Below are 25445 nucleotides of genomic sequence, written 5' to 3' on the forward strand. Positions count from 1 at the left end.
TTTTAATTTTTTTTTTTTGAGACGGAGTCTCGCGCTGTGTCACCCAGGCTGGAGTGCAGTGGCGCGATCTCGGCTCACTGCAAGCTCCGCCTCCCAGGTTCAGGCCATTCTCCTGCCTCAGCCTCCGAGTAGCTGGGACTACAGGCGCCCGCCACCACGCCCGGCTAGTTTTTTGTATTTTTAGTAGAGACGGGGTTTCACCATGTTAGCCAGGATGGTCTCGATCTCCTGACCTCGTGATCCGCCCGCCTCGGCCTCCCAAAGTGCTGGGATTACAGGCTTGAGCCACCGCGCCCGGCCAAATTGTTTTAATTTTTAGCTTCCACAAGTAAGTGAGAACATGTGAAGCTTGTCTTTCTTTGCCTGGCTTATTTCACTGAATATAATGACCTCCAGTACCACCTGTATTGTTGCAAATGACAGGGTCTCATTCTTTTTTATGGCTGAATAGCACCCCAGTATATATATGTACCACATTTTCTTTATCCATTCATCTGTTGATGGACAGACATTTAGGTTCCTTCTAAATGTTGGCTGTTGTGAACAGTGCTGCAACAAACATGGGAGTGCAGATATCTCTTTGATATGGTGATTTCCTTTCTTTTGAGTATATACCCAGCAGTGGGATTGCTGGATTGTATAGTACCTGTATTATTAGTGTTTTGGGGGACCTTCAAACTGTTCTCCATAGTGGTTGTACTAATTTACATTCCCACCAACAGCATACAAGAGTTCCCCTTTCTCCACTTCCTCGCCAGCGTTTGTTATTGCCTGTCTTTTGGGTAAAAGCCATTTTAACTGAGGTGAGATGACATTTCATTGTAGTTTTGATATGCATTTCTCTTATGATCAGTGATGTTGAGCACCTTTTCATATGCCTGTGTGCCATTTGTGTGTCTTTTTTTGAGAAATGTCTATTCAGATCTTTGCTGATTTTTAAATTGAATTATTAGATTTTTTTCCTATATAGTTGTTTGAGCTCCTTATAATTCTGGTTATTAATCACTTGTCAGATGGGTAGTTTGCAAATTTTCTCTCCTTCTGTAGGTTGTCTCTTTGTTGATTGTTTCCTTTGCTATGCAGAAGCTTTTTTTTTTTTTTTTTTTTTTTTTTAATTTGGAAATAGTCTCACTGTGTTGCGCAGGCTGGAATGCAGCAGTGTGATCTCAGCTCACTGCAACCTCCGCCTCCCAGGCTCAAGTGATCCTTCTAGGTAGCTGGGACTACAGGTGCTCACCACCATGCCTGCCTAATTTTTATATCTTTTTGTAGAGACAGGGTCTAGCCATGTTGCCTAGGCTGGTCTCAAACTCCTGAGCTCAAGCAGTTTGCCCACCTTGGCCTCCCAAAGTGCTGGGATTACAGATGTGAGCCACCATGCCCAGCCAGAAGCTTTTAAGTTTGATGTGATGTCATTTATTTATTTTTGCTTCTGTTCCCTGTGCTTCTGAGGCATTACTCAAGAAATCTTTGCCCAGACCAATGTCCTGGAGAGTTTCTCCACTGTTTTCTTGTAGTAGTTTCATAGTTTGAGGTCTAGATTTAAGTCTTTAATCCATTTTGATTTGATTTTTGTATATGGTGAGAGACAGGTGTCTAGTTTCATTCTTCTGCATGTGGATATCCAGTTTTCCCAGCACCATTTATTGAAGAAGCTGTCTTTTCCCCATTGTATGCTCTTGGCACCTTTGTTGAAAATTAATTCACTGTAGATGTATGGATTTGTTTCTGGGTTCTCTATTCTGCTCCATTGATCTGTATGTCTGTTTGTATGCCAGTGCCATGCTGTTTGTTACTCTGTAGTATAATTTGAACTTAAGTAATACGATTCCTCCAGTTTTGTTCTCTTCTCTCAGGATAATTTTGGCTGTTCTGGGTCTTTTGTGGTTCCATGTGAATTTTAGGATTGTTTTTTCTATTTCTGTGAAGAATGTCGTTGGAATTTTGATAGGGATTGCATGGAATCTGTAGATTGCTTTGGCTATTATGGACATTTTAACAACATTGATTCTTCCAATCCATGGACATGGAATATCTTTCCATTTTTTTGGTGCTGTCTTCAATTTATCCAATCAGTGTTTTATAGATTTCATTGTAGAAATTTTTGCTTCTTTGGTTAATTCCTAGGTGTTTAATTTTTTTTTTTTGTGGCTATTGTAAATAGGATTACTTTTTGGATTTCTTTTTCAGATTGTTCACTATTGTCATATAGAAACGCTACTGATTTTTGTATGTTGATTTTGTATCCTGCAACTTTACTGAATTTTTTTCACCAGTTCTAATAGTTTTTGGTGGAGTCTTTGGGTTTTTAAAAAATGTAAGATCATATCATCTGCAAACAAGGATAATTTGACTTCTTCTTTTTCAGTTTGGATGCCCTTTATTTCTTTTGTCTGATTGCTCTAGCTAGGACTTCTATTATGTCGAATAACAGTGGTGAAAGTGGGTATCCTTGTCGTGTTCCAGATGTTAGAGGAAAGGCTTTCAGTTTTTCCTTATTCAGTATGATATTAGATGTGGATCTATTGTATATAGCTTTTATTATGTTGAAGTATGTTCCTTCTATACATAGTTTTTTGAGTTTTTTAATGAAGGGATGTTGAATTTTATCAGATGCTTTTTCAGAATCAATTGAAATGGTCATATGATTTTTGTCCTTCATTCTGTTGATATGATATATCACATTGATTTATTTGCATATATGGAATCATCCTTGCATCCCTGGAATAAATCTCATTTGGTCATGATAAATGATCTTTTAAATGTGTTGTTGAATTCAGTAATTTTTGCATCAATGTTTACCAGACATATTGGCCTGTAGTTTTCTTTATTTGATGTGTCTTTGTCTGGTTTTGATATTAGGGTAATACTGGCCTTGTAGAATGAGTTTGGAAGTATTCCCTCCTCCTCTATTTTTTGGAGTAGTTTGAGTAGGATTGGTATTAGTTCTTCTATAAATGTTCGGTAGAATTCAGCAGTGAAGACATCAGGTCCCAAGCTTTTCATTGCTGGGAGATGTTTTATTATGACGTTTATCTCATTTGTTATTGGTCTGTTCAGGTTTTGGATTTCTTCATGGTTCAGTCTTCATAGGTTGTATGCGTCTAGGAATTTATTTGTGTCCTCTAGATTTTCCAATTTATTGGCATATAGTTGCTCATAGCAGCCACTAATGATCCTTTGAATTTCTGTGGTATCAGTTGTAATGTCTCATTTATCAGGTCTTATTTTATATATTTGGGTCTTCTATCTTTAGTCTGGATAAAGGTTTGTCAATTTTGCTTATCTTTTCAAAAAAAACAGCTTTTCATTTTGTTGATTTTTTTTGTATTTTGTTTCAGTTTCATTTATTTCTGCTCTGATATTTATTATCTCTTCTACTAATTTTGGGTTGGATTTGCTCTTGCTTTTTAGTTCTTATGTTAGGGTAAAAGATTGTTTTCCTTCAGCATCTTAAATATATCATGATATTCTCTCCTAGTCTATAACGTTTCCCCTGAAAAATCTGCCGCCAGACATATTGGAGCTCCAGTGTATGTTATTTGCTTCTTTTTTCTTGCTGCTTTTAGGATCCTTTCTTTATTCTTGACCTTTGGGCGTTTGATTATTAAATGCCTTTAGGTAGTCTTCTTTGAATTAAATCTGCCTGGTGTTCTATAACCTTCTTGTACTTGAATATTGACGTCTTTCTCCAGGTTTGGGAAATTCTCTTATATTATCCCTTTGAATAAACTTTCTACCCCTACCTCTTTCTCTACTTCTTTTTAAGGTCAATAACTCTGAGATTTGTCCCTTTGAGACTGTTTTCTAGGTCTTGTAGGTGGGCTTCATTATTTTATATTCTTTTTTCTTTTGTCTCCTCTGACTGTGTATTTTCAAAGAGCCTGTCTTCAAGCTCACTAATTCTTTCTTCTGCCTGTTTGGCGCTGTTATTAAGAGATCCTAATGCATTCTTCAGCATGTCAGTTGCTTTTGTTTTTTTTTTTTTGAGACAGAGTCTCACTCTGTTGCCCAAGCTGGAGTGCAATGGTGCGATCTCAGCTCACTGCAACCTCTGCCTCCCAGGTTTAAGAGATTTTCCTCCCTCAGCGTCCTGAGTAACTGAGATTACAGGCGTGCCACCATGCCCGGCTAATTTTTGCATTTTTAATAGAGACAGGGTTTCACCATGTTGGCCAGGCAGGTCTCGAACTCCTGACCTTAGGTAATCTGCCTGCCTCGACCTCCCAAAGTGTTGGGATTACAGGCATGAGACATCGTGTTCAGCCTGCATTTTTCAACTCTAGAATTTCTGCTTGATTCTTAATTATTTCAAAGGTAATTGTTAAATTTATCTGATAAAATTCTGAGTTCTTCCTACGTTCTGGTCTTCTTGTCTTTAGAATTGGCTTAATAGTATTAGCCCTACTTGTTTTTGGATAAAAAGACCACATGAAAATTTATTTACCGTTGATCTTTGAAAAGTATGAATTTTTCACATACATACCAAATGATTCTATCCTCTTCTTTGTGCATTCTAGTTTGATGCTTGTGAAATCATAGCAATGTTATATTGTTAATGTATAGTGCATTTGTTATTGTGCTTATTTTATGTTTTAATTTTTTTATTCAGAAGTAATATATGCTCATTTTAACAATTCAATCCATATATATGTATTATATTTATAAATCTGGTCTCCTGTGCCTCTATTTAATCTCAACCCACATCCCAAGGTATTCTATACTATTTTTCCATATTAGTGAAAACATATAGATAATCTATTTTCTTCACTTCTCTCTTTTATATTCCAGAGAATCATGTTATAGATGTAATAACCATGTAAGTTCTCTCTTTTTGCTTAATGAATCATGGCCACTTCTCCTGTCTACGTGTGTAATTCTAATTAATTACTTTTATTATCTTCATGGTGGCCATATGGTAATTTATCAACCGTTTATTTATTGATGAAGGTTGTTTCCAGTTTGTGCGAATTCAGATAATGCTTTAATAAGTGTCTTTTCATAGAATTTCGTATACTGATGCTTTTATTTCTTTGTATTTTCCTAGAATTGGAATTGCTGGCTCAAAATGCTTGTTTAGCCTAAATTTTAATAGTTGCTACTCAGATTACTTTCCATTGTAGTTGTGGCAGTTTTCATTCTGCAACACCATTATTTATTCATTTATTTTCTCTAACTCCATTTCTTTCCCCCTTGTTCAGGAACTTCAGTTACAAACATATTAGACAACTTGAAGTTGCCCCACAGCTCACTGATATTCTATTCTCTGTTCTTTTTTCTTTATATTTTCTTTTTCTTAGTGTGTTTTATTTTGGGTTCTATTGCATTGTTTTCAAAATTACCAAATTTTGCTCTGCCGTGTCTCACCTGTTATTTTCATCCAGTTAATTTTTCTCAGACATTGCAGTTTCCATCTCTATATAAATTTGATTTGGATTTGGATTTAATAGTTTCCGTGTCTCTGCTTGTTGGGGTGATCAGACCCAACACCAGGCTGTGGGGGCTACGAAGTCCAGTGGAGTGAAAGGAAAAGACAAGTTAAGAGAGAAAGTAGGACTGGGGGCCAATGCCAGTATGGAGGACGCGAAGGCCCCGAGTTCTAGGAACCCATGCTATTTATTGGTGATCAAACAAAGAAACAGGTGGTGAGGATGTGGGGGTTGAAAGGAAGCGGTGTATCAAGCAAATGAGTTACAGCTGTGATGGTTTAGCATTTTCTTTGAAACATATGACTACTTCAGATAATGGGAGTGCTAGAAGCAAGGAGCCAGCAAGTCTAGACATATTCCAAAGGCCACGAGGGGTTTTAGACCCTGGACCCCGGATATGTTCCAACACTCTTTTACATTATGTCAGACATGCAAGCCCTGCCTCAGCTTCTCTCCCAACACTCAGCTTTTCTCCCAACATCTACTTGACTTTTTGAACATAAGACATACAGTTACAATAACTATTTTGATGTCCTATCTACTAATTCTAACCTCGATGTCAGTTCTGAGTCACTTTTGATTAATTGATTTATCTTTTCAAAAATGAGGGCCATATTGACCAGTTAGTTTGCACACCTGGTAGTTTTTGATTAGATGCCAGGCATTGTGAAGTTTCTCTTGTTGGGTGCTGAATTGTTTTGTATTTCTATAAATATCCTTGGGCATTGTTCTGGTACACAATTAAGTTACCTGGAAATCAGTTTTTTGTTTGTTTGTTTGTTTTGGGTCTTGTTTCTAAGATTTCCTAGGTGGTACTAGAAGAGTACCAGTCCAGAGTTAATTATTCCCCACTACTGAGGCAAGACTGTTCTTTTTACCTGATGTCTCATGAATCTTGGGGTTTTCCAGACTGGCTAATGGAACAGACAGTATTCCTGGGCTCCGTCTGGGTTTCTCCTCCTCATACAAGGCCTTGGATATAAGCTGGGGCAATCAAAGGGCTCACCTTTTCTTGTTAAGAGTACTGGACACTCTCCCCTCTAATCCTTTTGAATGTGTTTTTCCCAGCCTCAGGTAGTTTCCTTGCACACATGCACTGATCAGGACTCAGTCAGATATTCTAGGGGAATGCTTTGAAGAGCTCTGGAATTTTCTTGGTACAGGTCTCTCTTCTCAAGTATTCTGTCCCTTTCAGCTCCTTTCCCTCAACCCAGGGAATGGCTGGACTCTATGTGTTTCACCTCCTTACACAAGACCTTGGACATTCAAGGATATAAGCTGGAACAATCAAAGGGCTTGCCTTGTTTGTTTCCCATTGCTCAGGGCAGGTTTCTGCTACTTCATCTTGGAAGCAGAAGTTTTAGATATTAAGGGTTTCAGATAAGCTAGTCCTTTTTTATACTCAGGGAAACCACTGGAATGCTCAGTGAAAATCAGCACTGTGTCAGCCCAACAGTTGTTGTATTTGTTAGATATCCCTTTCAAATTATTGCTTTTGTGTGCTTTACCACAGGTGTGAAATCACTGGACATTTAACTGTCAAATTGTATTTGTTATACATATTGCAGATTTTTTCTTTCTTTTAAAGAAAATATCTGAAACAGGTGTATAAAGTAATCTTCACCGTAAAATAGTGATTGTTTGAACTGGTATTTTTTTTGCAATTAAAGACAACTGTGAAAAGACTGTAGTAGCATTTCTTTGTTTCTCTTTATTTTCTTCAGAGACTGCAAATAGGACATTTCAAGAAAAAGGCATCCTGGCAGGAGACAGCAGAAGTTTTAAGCCTCATTTGACCTTCATGAAGTTGTCAAAATCACCATGGCTCCGTAAGAATGTGAGTGCATGTTCTTATCGCAAGCCTGTTTTACCAGGCCACGCCAGCCATAAGCATGGTCTGGAGCACAAGTGACATTGCCGCGGTCTCACACTACTCTTGCTTCTGGGATTCCAAGTCAGGTTGGTTCCAATTCCCAGGGATGCTGAGGATGTTCCTGGCCTTCCAAGGAGGCTATTTCAGCTTTGCCTTCCTTTGCCATGATGGCTGTTCTTGCATTCTCTGGCCATCATTTATTTCTACCACTGTTGCCTCATCTGCTTCATTCCCTGAAGAGCCTCGAGGTGGTGCCAGAGTTCAGTTTTGCTGCTATCCTTGCTTGTGGTTATTTGCATCCTGTTGCTCTCAAAGCTTCCTCTGCTGGCCTGTGTACGCTGGTGCTGCTCACCGCAACTGGGTAAGCTTTTTTACCCCTCTTCCTGTCGCTCTTCAAGGTTTCCAAAAGACCATCTTTCAGCGGTTGCCTCAATTAAGGCCTTGGAACCAGGTGTATCGGGGACTTGGGCATGAGGGTAACTGAGGGACCTCCTTTCCTGGAGGTACTTAAAAGTACTTCTCCCTAAGGATGGTCAACAGTGGCACAATCCAAGTGACAAGTCTTTTGACTTCCCCTGTCTCAGGGTGACTTACTGCCTTTATAGGCCACTCCTTCTTCCCTCAGAAGTCAGAGCAACTTTTGACTTCTGTCTAGGTTCATGAGCATTTCTCCTAAAATCCTAAGGCCACCCTTCATTTTGTTTCCTATTTCAGCCTAGGGGGTTCCTCATGCAAATTCAGACATCTGATGGCCTGCTTTCATATACCAGAGTTTTGGAGATGGGCATGCAGATTAATATCCGCTCCCTGCTCTCCATGACCCTTTGCTGCAGTTAAGACTGATTTGCAGCTCTAGCAATGAAGGCCATTAGTAGTAAGTAGAATTTTTTTTTTTCTAAATTTGTCACATTTTGTATTTAATGTCTCTGTCCTCAGAAAAGTCTTTTGGGTCCTTTAAATCATGGGTTTGGGTGACTCACCATCCTGTAGTTAGGAGTTTTCTACAGACTATTGCTGAAAATCTGAAAAAGATATTTTGCATGTTTTTTTTGATTACATTGCCACAAATTTAGTAGTATCCATATTAGGTATCATTCCAGAGTATATGAGGTAAAAATAATTGGTGTAAATGATAGATTTTGAAATCTGGGATGATAACAATTTACAAAACTTGTAGACTGACAGTTTGATTCTTTACTGGTTATCTTTCTTGTTTTGCTTTCAAATGGATTGTCCTCTTCCAAGTGGTTTCAAACTTAATCACAGAATGACAATCAGTGGTGAAGGTAATATCTCCATTTCAAAATGTTTCTTTATCTTTATAATATTAACTTTGAAATGAGAGCACCCAAGGACATTTATTCAAAAAATGCTTAACTATAGATGTCAACATTTCAAACTGCATTTAAATGATTTATTGGCAGTTAATTTCTCAGAATCAATCTTACCCTATAGAAAAGTGATATGAAACTTGGAATGGTTGTGATGTGACTGAGATCACAGTCTTATCAGTTACAGAGCCCTGTCTCTGTACCTGAGAAACCCATCCCATCTCATTCTGTCTCACATTCTTCCCTCCCACTGGCCAGCTCCAGTTCATATAGAGTCATTTCTATGTGTAAGGAGCTCCCTGTTCCAAATCATATTAATTAAGTAAATACATATTGAGTGCCTACTATGTGCCAGACACTGGGTGCTGGGCACAGAATGGTGATCAAAATAGAAACAGTCACTGCTTGCATGGTACATAAAATCTAAGGTTGCATTTTATTTAGATCAGAATGCTTAATATTTAGAAAATAAATTGTGATCTTATCATTTTCAGGAAGTCAAATAATAATTTTTTATTTTAATTTATGGAATGAGTCTATTCCCATCACTATTATAATGGTCAGTGTTCCTGAAAGTTTAAGGAAGTAGATCTTAGATATGGGGATTCTCAAGTCAGCGGGGGTACTTGTTGAAGTTTCAGATTTCCACCCTCTACCCTTAGATTTAGAGATGGACCTAGGACCTAAGCTTTTGATGTTCAGTAAATGCCACATATGGTTCTGATACAGATGATCTGCAGAGGAATATACTTGAGACCTGCAGGCTTAAATTAATACCCAACAGTTTCTTGTGCAGCATATCTACTGTAAAGGTTAAAACCAGTATGAAAAGCTGGCATATATACAAAAGGATTTCATTTATTTACTTTATTATAATTCGTGGTTTGGTATGTAGATTGTTTGAAAATATATGGTTCCTTAGTCTCATTCTTAACGTTTTTACATTTCCAGCTATCTATTTTCCTCTCTCGGCACTAATTTTCTTCTAGATTTTTGTTCTGAATCCATCCATTGATCTAATGATCACAAGCAAGTGACCATTAAATAAAGATGACCGGTGACCGTGGAATGTATTGCTGGCTTTCCATGTTATTTAGATTGATAGTGAAATAAAAGAAGGGAGTGGCAAAATAGTTTTTTTTTTTTTTCTCCACTTGCATGTTAGGAGATTGGACTCATTTGACGTATGTTATTTTTTATTTAAAATGTTACTTTAATTATAAAATTATTAGCTGAATATATACTTACTGTAAACAATAAAAATACATACAGACCTATAGAGTGAAAGGTACAGTTTCTCCCTCATTACCATCCTGCAACCCACTGCCTTCCAACAGAATGTCTCTCTCTCTAGGTAACCACTGCCAGTAGATCCTTCCAGACCTTTTTCTATGCACTGCAAATACATATGGACATACATACACGCGTATAGTTTCTTTAAAACAGAAATAAAACTCTCAATATTATTTTGATTTATCATAATTTAAACATTCTTCCCTTGATGAATAATTAGGTTGATTTCCGTTTCTTTGGTACCACAAACAATGCTGTTATGAACTTCCTTGTTCGCTTTTCTTTGGGTGGATATGCCAGTATTTCAAAGAACCAATTCTTTGAAGTGAAATTCTAAGGGCAAAGGGTGTTGGACATTATAAACTTTCAGAAACACCTCAAATTGCCTTGTCAAGCAGTAGTGGCAGTTTATACTCCCAACCATGGTGTATGAGAAGAGCATGTGTTAGGATAAACTTGTGGTAGAAAGACTATCAGAGATCATATAAAATTGATATGGCCCTTTGAGCTATGAATTATGCAACTGACATTAAAAATATGTTAAAAATCTCGTTTTATTTAAGATGTCCTACCTGCTGATATTATTCTAAAGAAATAATTTAAAAAGTGAAGTTCTTTATGCATAAAGATGTTTACTGAAATATTATCAATAATAGGGAAATAATAGAAATAACTCCCACAGCAATAGGGAAAGGTTTAAGTCAATTATGGTAAATCGTATAAACGATATAAGTAGCTATTGAAGTAAATATAAGGATTCTATAACAGCATGCAAAGGTAAATAAAATACTATACTGTTTATGTAGTATATAAAATCTATACTGTAGAATGTATAGTATAATTAAAATAGTATAAAATGGTTTTCTTGGGTTTGCCTTGCCAACACCTTAATGTGTTTCAATGCATTTTAGAGGTAAAAAGTGGCTTCCCACAACTGCTCTCTTAGCCCATGATTTTTCTGGTAGGTAAGTGAATAGAACTGACCTTAATATCACTCAGAATATAGTTAGTCTCCCTTGACATGCTAAGGATTCCCATTTTGGTTTGCTGGGGTTCTGAGGAATGGTGGGACCTTGTGAGTAGAGTGTAATAAGAAGTGGTGATGAGCAAAGTTAGGTGCCCCATGGCAATGCAGGAGTGTGGGGTAGCCACCGGATTCAGGAAACCTGAAGATTTTCCATTGTCATAGGAGTGTTCCTTCAGTTTCTGGTATGCAGGGGTGGTGTATAGTGAGACTGTCTGGAAAAGAGCTAAATGATACCTCCTGTTAAGGTGCTCTGTTTTAAAGACTGATTCCAGGTGGTGTCCTCCTTATATTTCAATTTGACCTGCTAGAGGAAATGATTTTGTGTATGATACTGATGCACTCCTAAAGTACTGGTGCTACTGTTGTCAGGGTAGACGTGATGATTGTTGGTAAAAAGGGGTGTGCTGTGTAGAGGAATGCTCCGGATTATTATAGGAAAATTCTGAGATAATAAGATAACAGGTCCATTCATTATTGTTTATAGGAGGTGTAATGCGATATTCTATAGTGATAACCCAATTGAGATTTTTAAAAATCATCTGTCATTGTCATTTAAAAAATAACCTGAAAAGCTATTATCCATGTCAACTTAAAAAATTAGATTTAAGTCAGAGCTATAATCAGTCTGTTTATGAAGGTAAAACATCTCATTGACATTAAAGATGTGGACAGATGGCTGGTGCAGGGGATGAGTGTTCACCCCCTGGGAGGTCGTACAGATCTAGTGTGAGGATTTCCCAGTGGTGTTAAGTGTTTGGTGCAGAAGTCCCTGGACTTCCGGGGTCCTGTCCTCTGGTAGGCACCTATTGGCAGGTAATTGCATGTAGTAGCAGTAACCAAAAGCCCAGTGGGGATCTAAACATTCAATATATTGTGTTCAAAATTTTGAAAATACAGAAACTCTCTCTCAAATGTCCTGATGTGAAACTTCTTCTGTGACAGCATGGTATTCTGGTTCCCAAGTTAGAGAGCTGAGTTGAGGCTAAGGACAGATTCTGTGAAACATAAGGCTTTTCTTGGCGATTATATATCTTTCTAACACCAGAAGACATTTAGTCAATGTGTCAGCTTTGCATATTCTTAGTTTCATGAAATTGTAGTGGATATGTTGCATAATACCAAAAGAAATCATTATCATTGTATTTTGTAATTTTTTCATTGAATGAAGCCTCAGAAAATCGTATTAAATTACTGTCTCTGAAATAGTAACTAAAGTTCAGGTTATTTGTAGTTTTTTTCAGAATTTAGTTGACATAGCCAGTCTACTAACTTGTTCAGCTTCGTGCTTTTTATAGTGTATCTTTTTGGACTTATTTTTCTTATTGAATGAACTTGAGTTTCAGTGATTTCAATGTTGCAAATCTTGGTTGGTTAGAAATATGTGCTAACACTTGGTGGCAGAAGAAGACAGGTTTCAAATCAAACAAACATCTTAATGCAGATCTCAAAAAATAAATGTGATAGCATCCTCAAAAAATAAATGTGATCTCCTAATGTATAGGTCAGTTGTTTTTAATCACAAATTATTTTCTGGGCTTCTTAGATACCTTCCCTGATTTATAACTCTTTCAAATTACTACTGTAGCTCTTAAACTGACAAAGATATGTGTTATGAACATGACACCTCTTTGCAGCAGTGTTTTTTGTTTTTTGTTTTTTACAGAGTCAGAAAATGAGAGTACTTTAGAATGAAAAAAATGATCTTTGAAAATTGTTAGTGACTTTCACTTAGACTGGTTTGTTTTGAGGGCAGAATTCAATATGCAAAAAGTAAGGGCTGAAGGGTGATCATTGGACCTGATGAAGATGATGTTGAGGGGAGTGGAGAAGAGGATATAGGACAGTTATTGGTAGGAATGGAAACAGAGAGCATATGGATGAAAATTTTGTTCTGATGCTACCATTAAGAGGAGATTCCAGTTCCTGAATTGTTTGGTGATTGAATATACGGAACCAAAATTGTAATGAAAAGTTTCTATATTAGGTTGGCTGAACTCAGCCTTACTCTGCATCCTTCCCTAACTGTGAGCCCTGATGTCATCTTTGTTCACTCAGTACCGTTATTTACTTCTATCTCTATCTATCTATCTATCTATCTATCTATCTATCTATCTATCTATCTATCGCTGCATATTTTTTCAGGATTTTAACTGGGCCTGGTATAATTTGACTGCCACTCACTTTTGGGGGTCTGCATGACAGTGAGCTTTTATAAACCATTTTAAAACTCAGGAGCATGAAGACTATTCCTTCTTAAAGGAATCCCTGTAGTAAATTTAAAGGAGCATGAGCTTTCCTGTTTTAGCCCTGTTATTTAGTCCTGGAAGAATCACCTAACCTCTCTCGATCTCTATTGACTTGTACAAGAAGGACTCTTGACACCTGTGCTATCCTGAAATGTCTATAAGATAAACACTTTGACCAAATTGGTTAATTTGGCTTCACACAGATATATATATTTCTAACCTCATATTGGCTTTCTTGTCTGCGTGGAAGGAGAAAGACAGAGAGAAGAAAGGTCTTCAAGTACCGATAGGAAGATAGTGGCAATTTAGATCCGAGTCTTTCCACTTGTCCTCCTAGAAGCCAGATGGAGCAACAAGGACAATGGGAAAAACACTCTACACATCTCTTTTTTTTCTAAAGAACTGGGATCTCACTTGGTTACCCAGGCCTAGAGTTCATGGCATGATCATAGCTCATCACAGCCTCCAAATCCTGGGCTCAAATGATCCTCCTGCCTCAGCCTCCTGAGTAGCTGGGACTACAGGTGTGCACACCATGCCTGGCTAATTAAAAAATTTTTTTTTTTTTTCTAGAAACGGGGCGTTGCTATGTTGCCCAGGCTGGTCTTGAACTCCTGGCCTTAAACAATCCTCACACCTTGGCCTCCCAAAGTGTTGGGATTACTGGGATTACCGATGTGAGCCACTGCACCCAGCCACATACTACATCTTTAGTGAAACTGAGAGGTAGAGAAATCCTGTCAATACCAAATTATGTGTAAGGGCTGGTGGTAGAGGCCCTCCTGACCTGGGAGACAGACTAGGCAAGCTTTCACAGGGCTCTACATTTTAAAGAATCCTCCTTCATTCTAACAAATAAGAGGCACAGAGAAGCCCGAAGACTACCCTGCCACTTCCTTCCTTCATCCCTCAAAGAGGGCATTTGTAGATGCCCTGGATATTCAGTGAACCTTGATTATTCCAGACAAAACTTTAAAAATATCTTTGGTGCAAGATAAATCAGATTGGTTCTGTAAACGATTTTTGAATCTCCCTGTGTCAAATGGCTTAATTACTCACAGTTTTTAGTTGTTTTTGAGTCACTTTTCATATTTCCAAGTGCATTAAACAGCAAATCTCTTTGTTTTAATGGCTTTTTAACACCAAAAATTCAGTGAATTCTCAGGAGATAGAATTGTAATTTCTTCTGAGATACTCTAGGTTACATTAGTCAACCCTGTCATCTACTGTGTGTTAAAGAGCACTATTTATAACAAGTGCTTTCACTTGTGTTTCTAATGTCTTTTTCAACTTTATGCTGTTGTATTGTCTATTTCTGTACATTGAAAAAAAAACAAGTTTACAATTGTTTAACAGTTGGAAATGATGTTTACAAAGGTAAACCTGCTTAACATTCATTTGGAATCTTTCAGTACTTTATATGTCTTTAAAAATTGAGAAAGAGTAAACAGAATGCTAAATTATTTTATGGGAAATTCTAGAAATTGACTGAAGTCAGGATTACAAATGATTCCTGGTTGCTCTTGATTCTGTTAGAGATTTTGACAACTTTGAAAACCCTAGAAGAAATGACTGGTGAACCTAATGTTAAATCTTCAAAGTGGAATGGAGATTTGAAGCAAGTATCTTCAATAGCATTTTCCGAGATTTTTCTTTCTGAACATTTCTCAGGGTTTTATGTGAGGCAGGGCGGGATCTGTGATCCAATGAATGTTAGCAATAATGGGTTAAGTAAAGTTAATCTAACTCTTTATGTCAGAACTTCTTAGGTTGTCTGAAATGCAAATGCTTATTGTGAATCTCAAGAGCTTACAACAACAGAGATTCTTTTTTTTTTTTTTGCCCATGTTCATGGATCCTCTGGCTCTGCTCCACACTGTCTTTACTCAGTACCGTGACTGGGCAGCCTCCATCTAGGACTTTTCTGCTCTTCTGGCAGAAGGAAAGAGAGTTGGTGAACATGCTGATTCTTAAAGCTTTTGCTAAGAAGTGACACACGTAATTTCTGATCATATTTTATTGGCCAAAGCAAGTCACATGGTCCCTTCTGAGTGTAACATAGCAGGACATATAATTATATAATTTGCTTCCAGGAAGGGACACCACAGGAGGGGCAGTAAATATTTTGAACGGTCATATAGTTCACTCAGCGTTGTTTCCCAACCAAATGCATTTGACCAGCAAGTCCTTTTTCCACAGACTGTTTTGTAGCCCTAGTATTTGGCAGAATAGGTTTAGGAAATGCTGATTTGATAAATCTGGCTTAAGTGATTTTTTTTTTTGTCATTAAACACATAGATTCTGTGTACACATTTATTTTCTAGCAGTTGCATCTACAGATAAGCTTCTGTTTTTTATTTTATTTTATTTTATTTATTTATTTATTTATTTATTTATTTTTTTGGAGACGAGTCTTGCTCCGACTCCCAGGCTGGAGTGCAGTGGCGCGATCTCGGCTCTGGGGTTCACAACATTCTCCTGGGTTCACAACATTCTCCTGCCTCAGCTTCCCAAGTAGCAGGGACTACAGGAGCCCACCACCATGCCCGGCTAATTTTTTTGTGTTTTTAATAGAGATGGGGTTTCATAGTGTTAGTCAGGATGGTCTGGATCTCCTGACCTCGTGATCTGCCCATCTCGGCCTCCCAAAGTGCTGGGATTACAAGTGTGAGCTAGTGCGCCCAGCCCGATAAACTTCTGATTTAAGTATAATTGAAGAAACAGAGTTTTAGAACTTGTATTAAAAGATGCAGTATCGGAGTATTCAAGTTAATTAAAATTGCATGTGTTTGCCTTAATTATATTAAATATAAAAATTCTATCTCAAAGATTACCATTAGTTATGGGAAAAATGTTTTTCTCAACGAGTCATTTTTAGACATTTTGAAACTGGTAATTAATTTCATTTTCTTAGTCAAGGACAAAGTGGAACATCATGAAAATATAAGAAACTGGGCAAACCCCACAGTGGATTGATTATGAGTAAGGAAAAATAGAATATATGGTCAAGAAAACCTAAGATTTTATTCCAAAATTGTGTTGATGCAGAACTATTTACCTTGTTTAGTAAGTGACAATAGCTAATTACTGACCCACTCAAATGATCACATAAAAGCAAACCAGCTGGAATTATTTGGATGGCAAGAAGATTTTTTGTCACTGGAAAGATTGGCCAACCAGCTGTTATTAAAATAATTAACTGCATAGTGAAAGAAGGTAAAGCTATATTTTTCTTGAGAGACTCAGATATGAGAGGGAATTAAGGATGCAATCCAAAACCATAACTAGTTTATATCGGAATTATACTTCCATTTCTACAAATGAGCTGGTTTATTTTGACCATCAGAATCTTACTCTCTCAAGGAAAGATACCTTAAAAATAGAATAATACTAGTTCTTCAAATTACTAAACCAATTCAGTTCTCTTTCAGTTGGTTGCTCTAGTAAATTAAAAAGGCAAAAAGGTTATTGGCCTGTTTGCCAGGGCCAAGCCTCACTTTATCTTAGTTGAGGACCTAACAACACTTACTCCATGTATCATCTTAGGGACTAGCTACCCTTGACTACAGGAATTCCAGTTTGGTTCCTACAGGAGGTGTTCTGTCTCTAAACCCTACTGATGGCAATATATTTAACTATTGGCCAGGTTTGTGACACCATTTTGGAGATCCATCTTTAAGGCCTTTTAGTGCAGCTGTATCTTTATACTGTCCCAAAGCTGAAGACCAGAGTATGAAACTACCTCTCTTCCTTCCTTGGCTATTGCCTTCCCCACAGCTGGATCTGATTATAATAATTTGATGTGTAACTTTATTTAGAACAGAACATTTCTTTCACAGTATTTTCTGGTTTGGTCTGGCCATTCATTACTTGGGAGAATGTTCCATGTGACTCCCTGTAGTGATCCTGCACCTTTGGCAACAGCCCCTCCCTAATCTCATACATCCCATGTATCGTGACTTGGCCCCCTTGGATCCCACCTTGCTCTTCACCCTCCCTGACCTACCCTGACAATCAGAAAATGGTAAACTGTGTGCTCTTAGACTACCAGCCCAAATATCTCTCAAATTTAATTTACCAGGGAGTGGTCACCTAGGAATAAGCTGAATGGATAGGGAAATCACATCAAACATACTTCTCAACAGGTGGTAACTTCTCCATCACACATATATTCCTATTGGCAGGTACCTAAGATGTACAAAGTATGTGTACAAAGTGGGTATGTGGTGGACATGGAAAGGATAGTGTTGTTTGGCTTGTTTAGCTTTCTGGGGTCTGTGTGTGCAATGGTAGCACCTAGTGGGTATAGCAAAAGGGGAATATGCCAGTATATATAATTTTTTGCATTCTATTATCTTAAGATACCAATTCCTTGTCTTTTGTCAATTTTTTCTTTTCCTACTACACTCACTGCTTTTTAAATTAGTCTTGAAGTGCTTCTCAAAAATTGGAAAATATTCTTTTTAATTTTTGAAATGTCTAAAAGAAAAGGCTGTGTGGAAATTACTGACTGGTCTGATGCCTATTTTAACTGTACTTTTAAAAAGCAAATCTAATGTTTATAGATACAGGTTGACTCTGAGTGCATTAGAAAATTTATGTAATCCCTGTAATTCTATGCAGATGTTCCTCAATTTATGATAGGGTTACATTCTGATAAACCCATCATAAGTTGAACACATTATAAGTTAAAAATGCATTTAATACATTTACCTTATCAAACCTGATAGCCTAGCCTAGCCTACCTAAATGTGCTCAGAACACTTATATTAGCCTACAATTGGACAAAATCATCTAACACAAAACCCATTTTATAGTAAAGTGTTGCATATCTCATGCAATTTATTGAATATTGCACTGAAAGTGAAAAAACAATGGTTGTATTAGTACTAGAAGTATGGGTTCTACCGGCATGTTGCTTTCACATGTCGTGAAGTTGAAATAAGGTATGTTGAATCATTCTAAGTCAGGGACAATCTGTATTTTAAAGTAAACAAGGAGAAATTTCACAATTAAATGTTTAAGTTTGAAATGTGGGCAAGGTTCCAGTTGAATGTTATATAAAAAATTATTTTACATAGCCATGTGTGTCATACTTAGAAAGTCTTTGTTTACATTTCTTGCTCTATCTGGAGAGAAACATTCATTTTTGGTTTAAGGGCTACACATGATTCTTGGGTTATATGTTTAATGACTGTTTCATATTCAGCTATTGTTATTTTCCTATTAGACTCCCTTATATCTGTTATGATGTCCAGGGAATAGTTCCAAACCAAATAAAGTGAAAGGCTTGTATCATTGAGCACCTTTCTTCCTTGTTCCATTTCCTAATCTATAGGAGTGTCAATGTAGATCGCAATGCCACTCTTTCTTTCCCATTTCTTCACCCAGTTCTTGTAATATTCAGTTGTTGGAGCCCTTCCGCTGTTAGACAGGGGCATCTTTCCTAAGTAGTATTCAGGGAATACTTCTGGGTAGTTAGGCAGAGTAAGAGGCTGAGTTAGGTTAAGTAAGGTGTCCTATTGAGAATGATGTTGGGGGTTAGAATGATGGGGAGAAAAGTGAGAAGGAAGAATGTTGATGGGAAAAGGGTCCAGGAAATTGAGTAGTTCATAAGAAAGTTAGAAAAGTAGAAAGTACTAGGTACATGGAGCAGGAGGATCTGGGAAAATGCTTTAGGTCTTTCTTGTTTAAAGGTACAAGACTACAATTAGTGATGTCTGTGGATGCACTTAAAATATTTTGAGAGTGTGCAGTCTCTTCTACACTGTCTAGGGACAGTATTTAACTCTCATTTGAATGGTGCTTGAGGTACAGTTAGGCCTGAAGTTCTATCTGTTGATAACATGGAGGTGAGTGGTTCCATACTTTTGACATCTAAGCTGTAAAAGCACAACACCTTCTATCATGATGTAAGTATGTTGCAACACACAGGCCAGTGTTATGGGGCAAGTTAAAGTTAGGATTTTTCTGTGAACTTATTTCTGAATGATTTTCTACCAAACAGCCCCATTCTCCTGCTTCACTGTTGAGGTCCTGAGAAATTTTTATACCAGTGGCTTACTGGCATTAATTACTTAATGTTAGAAAGTATATATTAGAAGGAAAAAGCTATTGCATTGAAACAAGGAAACATAATAGATTAAGTTGTAAGTGTATGTGGGAGATTTTGTTTTATTTTTGATATATAGAAATAAATGGTGAAGTTGGTAAATTCAGGAGAACATGTACCAAAGAGCAAAACATTAGGAAAACAGATGATAGGAAGGAGGAGGAAGCTGTAGCTTGTTTACATTCGAGTGATCACAAGACTGTTCTAAGCCAAGAACACAGCTGGAGTTTGATGAAAGGGAGTTGAATGCTCAGCTGAGACTGAGCATATAGGAATCGTTCTTGGATGCCTCATTTTTTGAGCCCCTTCTTTGTTTCATTATACTGAGAAAAGCCACATGCAAGTATAACAAACAGTTATGTGGCCAAACAGCATATGGTCTCTCCTGCCGGAAATGAGAAGGAGGAGGACTTGAGAAGAAAGAATTGAGGTTGGCTAAGTAGACAAAGAATGAGCTTACATGGAAACAGACTGTGTTGTAAATAAAAGCATTGCAGTGTTCCAGGACTGCGCTGGTTGTACTGAGCCTGCAACCTTGAGAACTTTTTGGGTGCCAATGACCTGTTGTTCTCTCTCTGGTTAACATGGCCTTAGTCAGTATAAATGAACCAAATGTTTGTGGACCAAAGCCATGTTTCTTCCTCTGGTCTGGTTGATGCCAGCACCTCCTGGAATGACACGTTAGGACCAGGAGGCAATACAGCATTTTCTCTTGGTGGCTTTTGTGACGTGACTTCTGTTATTAGGAATCGTGTTATCTTCCCTCTGTGTCTGCTTTCCTAGCCACTTGATGCCACCGAGGAGCATCCAGTGCTTCTTAAAGTCTTAAGACAGGTAAAAGGAGGTGTCAACAGTAGATTTAAAACGTATGACTCTAGCAGCTGTGTTTCTACTTACTACTTACTGAAAGGTGTAATACTGTAAATGTTAGTTAAAATACTAAGTTTCTGCTTTTTCTTTCCATAAAGCCTGAACATTAAACCAGGCTGGAATACTAAAAGGAAGTTTATAAATACAGGAGTGGGGAGATGGCTTGCCTAAAAAAAATCGAATAGATGCTTTAGCATAAAACAAAATTAAGAATTGAGAAGTATTATATATGGACATAAATAGCTGGTCCAGAAAACTCAGACCATCTGTGCCAGTATTTTACCTGATTATTTGGAATATCAACAGTATAAGAAGCATTCTTTTTACAGGCTGGATTATTTAGATAATTTTTTCTATATATAAGTAGCATCTATGAATTCTTTCTTATTAATTTACTATGACCTATACATATCACTTGATTTATTAATATTCATGCACTATATTAAGGGCAGGTATTTTAGAATGCTAGAGATTCCCAAAGTAATTTTGACATTGGTTTTGTAAATATGATCATGTATATGATTACATCTTAAGAATGATTAATATTCTTAGAATTTTAATATTTTAAAGTAAATAATGGAGGGCTTGAAATTATTATTCTGCTCTTCTTTTCAATATATTATATTCTCTATTTATTCTGAATCTATATCTAAGCTCTCTCTCTTACTAGCTGTGTCTTTTGGTAAGTGATCTCATTTCTCTGTGATTTAGTTTTCTTATCTGTGGATAATAGGTGGTTATTAAATGAGTTCAGAAAAGTTCTTAGAACAGTGCCTGTACATAGCCTGTACATAGTAAATGCTTTGTATTTTCTATTACTATAATACAGATGATAGCAGGCATAATTTTTTTTTTCAGATTGGGCCACAATAATTGGGCCACATAAAGTACTGTTGACTTTTCCATTTTTCATCACTCCTTACATTTCCTTCTGTAAGCTAACTGACAGGCAGTAGGTGGGGTGTCAGGGCCTCAGCAAGACAGGAAACAGGCACATTCGACCAGGGGACCAAAGCAGAGCCCAGCCACATAGACTGGCCCAGTATGGCCAGAGGAGAAGATGGGAAGGCTGCAAGGCCATTCTCACCCTGGGTACTGGACACGATCTAAAATCACCATGCTATTCCGGAGCCCATTGGTTGGTGCAGTGAAGCTCCTCATCTCTTTCCCTCCCTGTCAAGAACAGGCTGGGGTGGAACTGAGCCTCCTCCTGACTCAGAGGAGCTGAAGGAAAGCTGCCGCTGAGGGAAGGCTGCAGCTGGCAAGAAGGTAACCAAGTGTTCTGTATCAGGAGGATGGTGAAAATGAAAATACTGCAAATAACAGCAAAAATTGGAGTTATGCAAAGAGGGGAAGGAATCATGAAGAACTTTAAGATTTGCCAGGGATAAGCCCCATGCCGATATATAATGTTTTCATAACTGTGAATTGCCAGTATGTACATTTTCATTGGGGCAGTGATCACTAAAAGTGATTTCAGTTTCTTAACCAATATAACATTAAACAAATGTAACTTTTTGCCACTTACAAAAATAAGCGTAAGAGATTACGATTCTTCTTTAACCAGCCAGTGCCCAAAGTGGAATATCACATTCTTAATTTTGTTGTCAAGTCATTATCACAGGAAATATATATGTCTTTTATAGCTACTCGTATGACAGCAATAAACTATTGGAAAACATAGCAGAGATCCAGGAATGCCAAGCTTATTATCAGTAGGACAAATAATTTCTTTGTCTTATAGGAAGCCTGTTTATATTTTCATCATGGAAGTTGTGATTGTTATAACAAGTAACAATAAGAAGTTATCTTCTATTACACAAAAGTTTCAACCTTCTTAATATTAATTTCCATTATTCTGATGACAAAAAGTTTGTCATAGAAATTAAAGATGAATAAATGTATCTTATTTTTTAGAATCTTAAATGATTTTCACTTTGAAATTAACAAATGTGAATTTCCATATTTTTGTGACCATCTGTCTACTTCCTGTATTAAAAATAGAGTCAGAGGCATAGTAATATAAGTCTGAGCCCTCTTTGGTACGTATTAAATTGTGCACATCATTTAGCTAAATGTAAATGATATGGTGAATGCCTCCTGAGTAAATAATTTCCATTACTTACCAAATTGAGCCATCAGATGATTCTAAAAATATTCATCATGCTTTTGGTGGCATTTTCTCTGGAGTGGACTGTTTTGAGTGCCAAGTTACAACCAAGAACGAAATTCCTGTTTCACGGTACATTGTATCAGAGGTTATCAAGTGTCTTTGAACATCTGATAATTTTTCCTAAACTGTGACTGAAACTAGGCTAAAGAAAAGTTAAAACTTCAGTCATTTCTAATGATTAATTAAGATAGTCTTGAAAATGTTTTTCTGTTTGACGTTTCTTGTCACTAATTTATTGTTTCAAAGTCTGGTATTCCATACTTAACATCCTATTTTCTCTTCTAATGTTATGTTGCATAATTGAAATGTCACTTATACTGGGTACAATTATAAATATGAAGCCCTTAAAAATATGCCTTGTCCCTGTTAGGTTCAAGGCAAATATAACCTTCTAAGTACTAGACCATCTCCAATCATATTCAAAATTCCAGGGTTGCAACACCCGTAGCAAGATTTGTTAAAGATACCTCACATATTTTTCTTCTACATGTGAAATAATCCAAACTCTTAGCCTTTATAGGTCAAATTTAACAATTTTCATGATACCTTTTGAACCCTCCTAACATTTTATACCTCCATTGATAGTTAAGTAATAGTGCCTTGGGTCTAGCCTATGACGAAGGGTCTGGCCTATGATGAAGGGAAGCAGAAAATAATTTGGGGGGTCCACAGCTTGAAAATAACGCCACCACCCAGCCTTTTTAGCTTTAAAATACAATCTGGGAGGATAATGCTTCTGAAACTATTTTGCCATCCCAGTGGATTCATTCAGAAAACAGGGCCCTTCTTACTCTTACCCTAAATGATCCACTTTTGAGGTCCCATTTATTTTCTCAGAATCATAGTCTTCCTTTTTTTTTTTAGTATGAAAGAAAACACCACCTGCTGCAGCTGGATGGTGAAATCAATTCAGATAAATTTTATCAGAAAAGAAATATATTGCCAAACAAAAAATTTCTCCAGAGAATGAAGATCATGTTGAAATTGTAATATATAGCAGACAATGCAGAGGCTTAGCTATTTCTAGGTTGTTTATTACTGAAGATTTTTCTGACCAGGGCATATAATTTCAGTGCCTCTCATGCCTTTTTGAACCATAGCTCTCTCTGTAAATTATGAGTTAAGCAATTAATTCCGTTTCACTTGCTAGTAAAAATTAAGTCCTAAAGACTCATGTTGGAAATCATCTGTGAAAAATTCTTACAAAACAGTTGGCATTTACTTTTTGCTGAAATTAAATTAATAAGCCTAGAAGATGAGAGTCAATCTCATGTTTTATTTCTTTAAAAAATGACATTTTACAAAATGGAAGTGAAGATTATAGCAATAGTGGCTAGTGAGTGCTGGCATTGGTTTCTTGAAAATTGAAGGTTCTTATTTGTCTGCTATGTTATTGCCAGTCTTCTCTCCAGTCTAAAGGAATGACTGTCTCCAACCTCCACACCCCCGCCACCCACACACACATACAAGCATTTAGAAGACAAGCATGGTTGGTCATTTTCCATTTACTCAGAATGTTTTTTATTCTTGAAATCTTATCTTAAATGAAATTATTACATAAAGTTCACTAATGATAATGGCTGTGTGTATGTGTGTTTTTATATATAATTTATTATATTTCATTGTTTTAAGCACTTTTATAAATTAACTTACTTAGTCCACATAACCCTTTGAGGTAAGGGGGAGAGATTAGGAGTCCAGTTTTAGACATTGAGCAAAAACATATATCAATAGAAATATGTTTAATATGATATTAGAAATTAAGATCAACTTAAATGTCCAACAGTAAATAATTGGATGAATAAATTATGAGACTTTCATGCAATGAAGTACTATGGAGAAAAATATTTGGCACATCTGTATATTATTTACTGACATGGTATATTTACTGACAATATAAAGCTGGTTATCAAATAGTACTCAGGGAACAACCACATTCTATAGAAGAGAAAAAATGTACTTTGTATTTGCATAGGAAAAACTAAACACATAAACTATAGCAGTAGCAGTTTGTAGTGATTTAATTTTTTTGCTTTTATAATTTTTTTCATCAATTTTCTAATTAAGTTTTTGTCATTGAAAAGAGAAAATATATTATTCTAGTTACCTTAATCTTATGGACTGTATTTTGGGACTCTGAGGCCGAGTTGCAGGGCCATTGTATAGTATAGCAGAGGCAGATATATTCTTTCCCATGTTTGGGGGAACTACAGAGGTACCAAGGACATCCCACTGTAATTTTTCAACAACCAACTGTTTCTGCTAAGAAAATACACTGAAAGTAAGGAGGAGCAGATAGAGAAGAACTTGTAAGATCCACTGACCTCCCTGTTCCAATTCAAGTAATCTTTAATTGTCTTTCAGATGATTCTTACATAAGGAATTTAAAAATTACATCCATCTAATTAGAACAGTTTTCCACTATAAAATGTTAAGATCCACCTTACTTTTTAAAGATTTATAGTATTTTTTTTCCTACCTTACTTTTAAAAAATTTATCCATTTTGCTGGGCACGGTGGCTCATGTCTGTAATCCCAGCACTTTGGGAGGCCGAGGCGGGCGGATCACAAGGTCCGGAGATCAAGACCATCCTGGCTAACACAGTGAAACCTCGTCTCTACTAAAAATACAAAAAATTAGCTGGGTGTGGTGACACACGCCTGTAGTCGCAGCTACTCAGGAGGCTGAGGGAGGAGCATCGCTTGAACCCAGGAGGCGGAGGTTGCAGTGAGCCGAGATCGCGTCACTGCACACCAGCATGCGTGACAGAGTGACTGCATTTAAAAAAAAAACTATCCATTTCTCCATTTTTGTTGTCGATGATTAGTCTTTCCTTGGTATCTCAAAATTTTAACTCAGTATACTTTATTATTTCTGGAGCTTAAAATGTATGAAGTTCTGAAAACTGCCAAATTTAAACCTAACACTCTTTATTGATGGTTTTTAAATACAACTCGTTCTAGGCAGGGAGACTTGAAAAACAACTTTACAACAATTTTATTGTTGTACATGCATTTTCAAGTGCCAATAGGCAGTGGTGTACTTTATTCTAAGATGTAATAATCAGGTCCTAGGAAAGTGATGTAATTA

General features: G+C 36.9%; 1 protein-coding gene across 1 annotated transcript in view; it reads left to right on the top strand.

The window, feature by feature from the left end:
• The window catches only part of AKAP7 (A-kinase anchoring protein 7), a 147313-nt gene that overhangs the window by 60424 nt on the left and 61444 nt on the right, over positions 1–25445 (top strand). The window contains exon 6 of the mRNA XM_025384225.1: positions 7154–7266. Within this exon, the coding sequence (XP_025240010.1) occupies positions 7154–7266 (113 nt within the window). The remainder of the gene's footprint in view (positions 1–7153; positions 7267–25445) is intronic.

This window comes from Theropithecus gelada, chromosome 4 (assembly GCF_003255815.1).
Source record: "Theropithecus gelada isolate Dixy chromosome 4, Tgel_1.0, whole genome shotgun sequence".
Classification (NCBI taxonomy): Eukaryota; Metazoa; Chordata; class Mammalia; order Primates; family Cercopithecidae; genus Theropithecus; species Theropithecus gelada.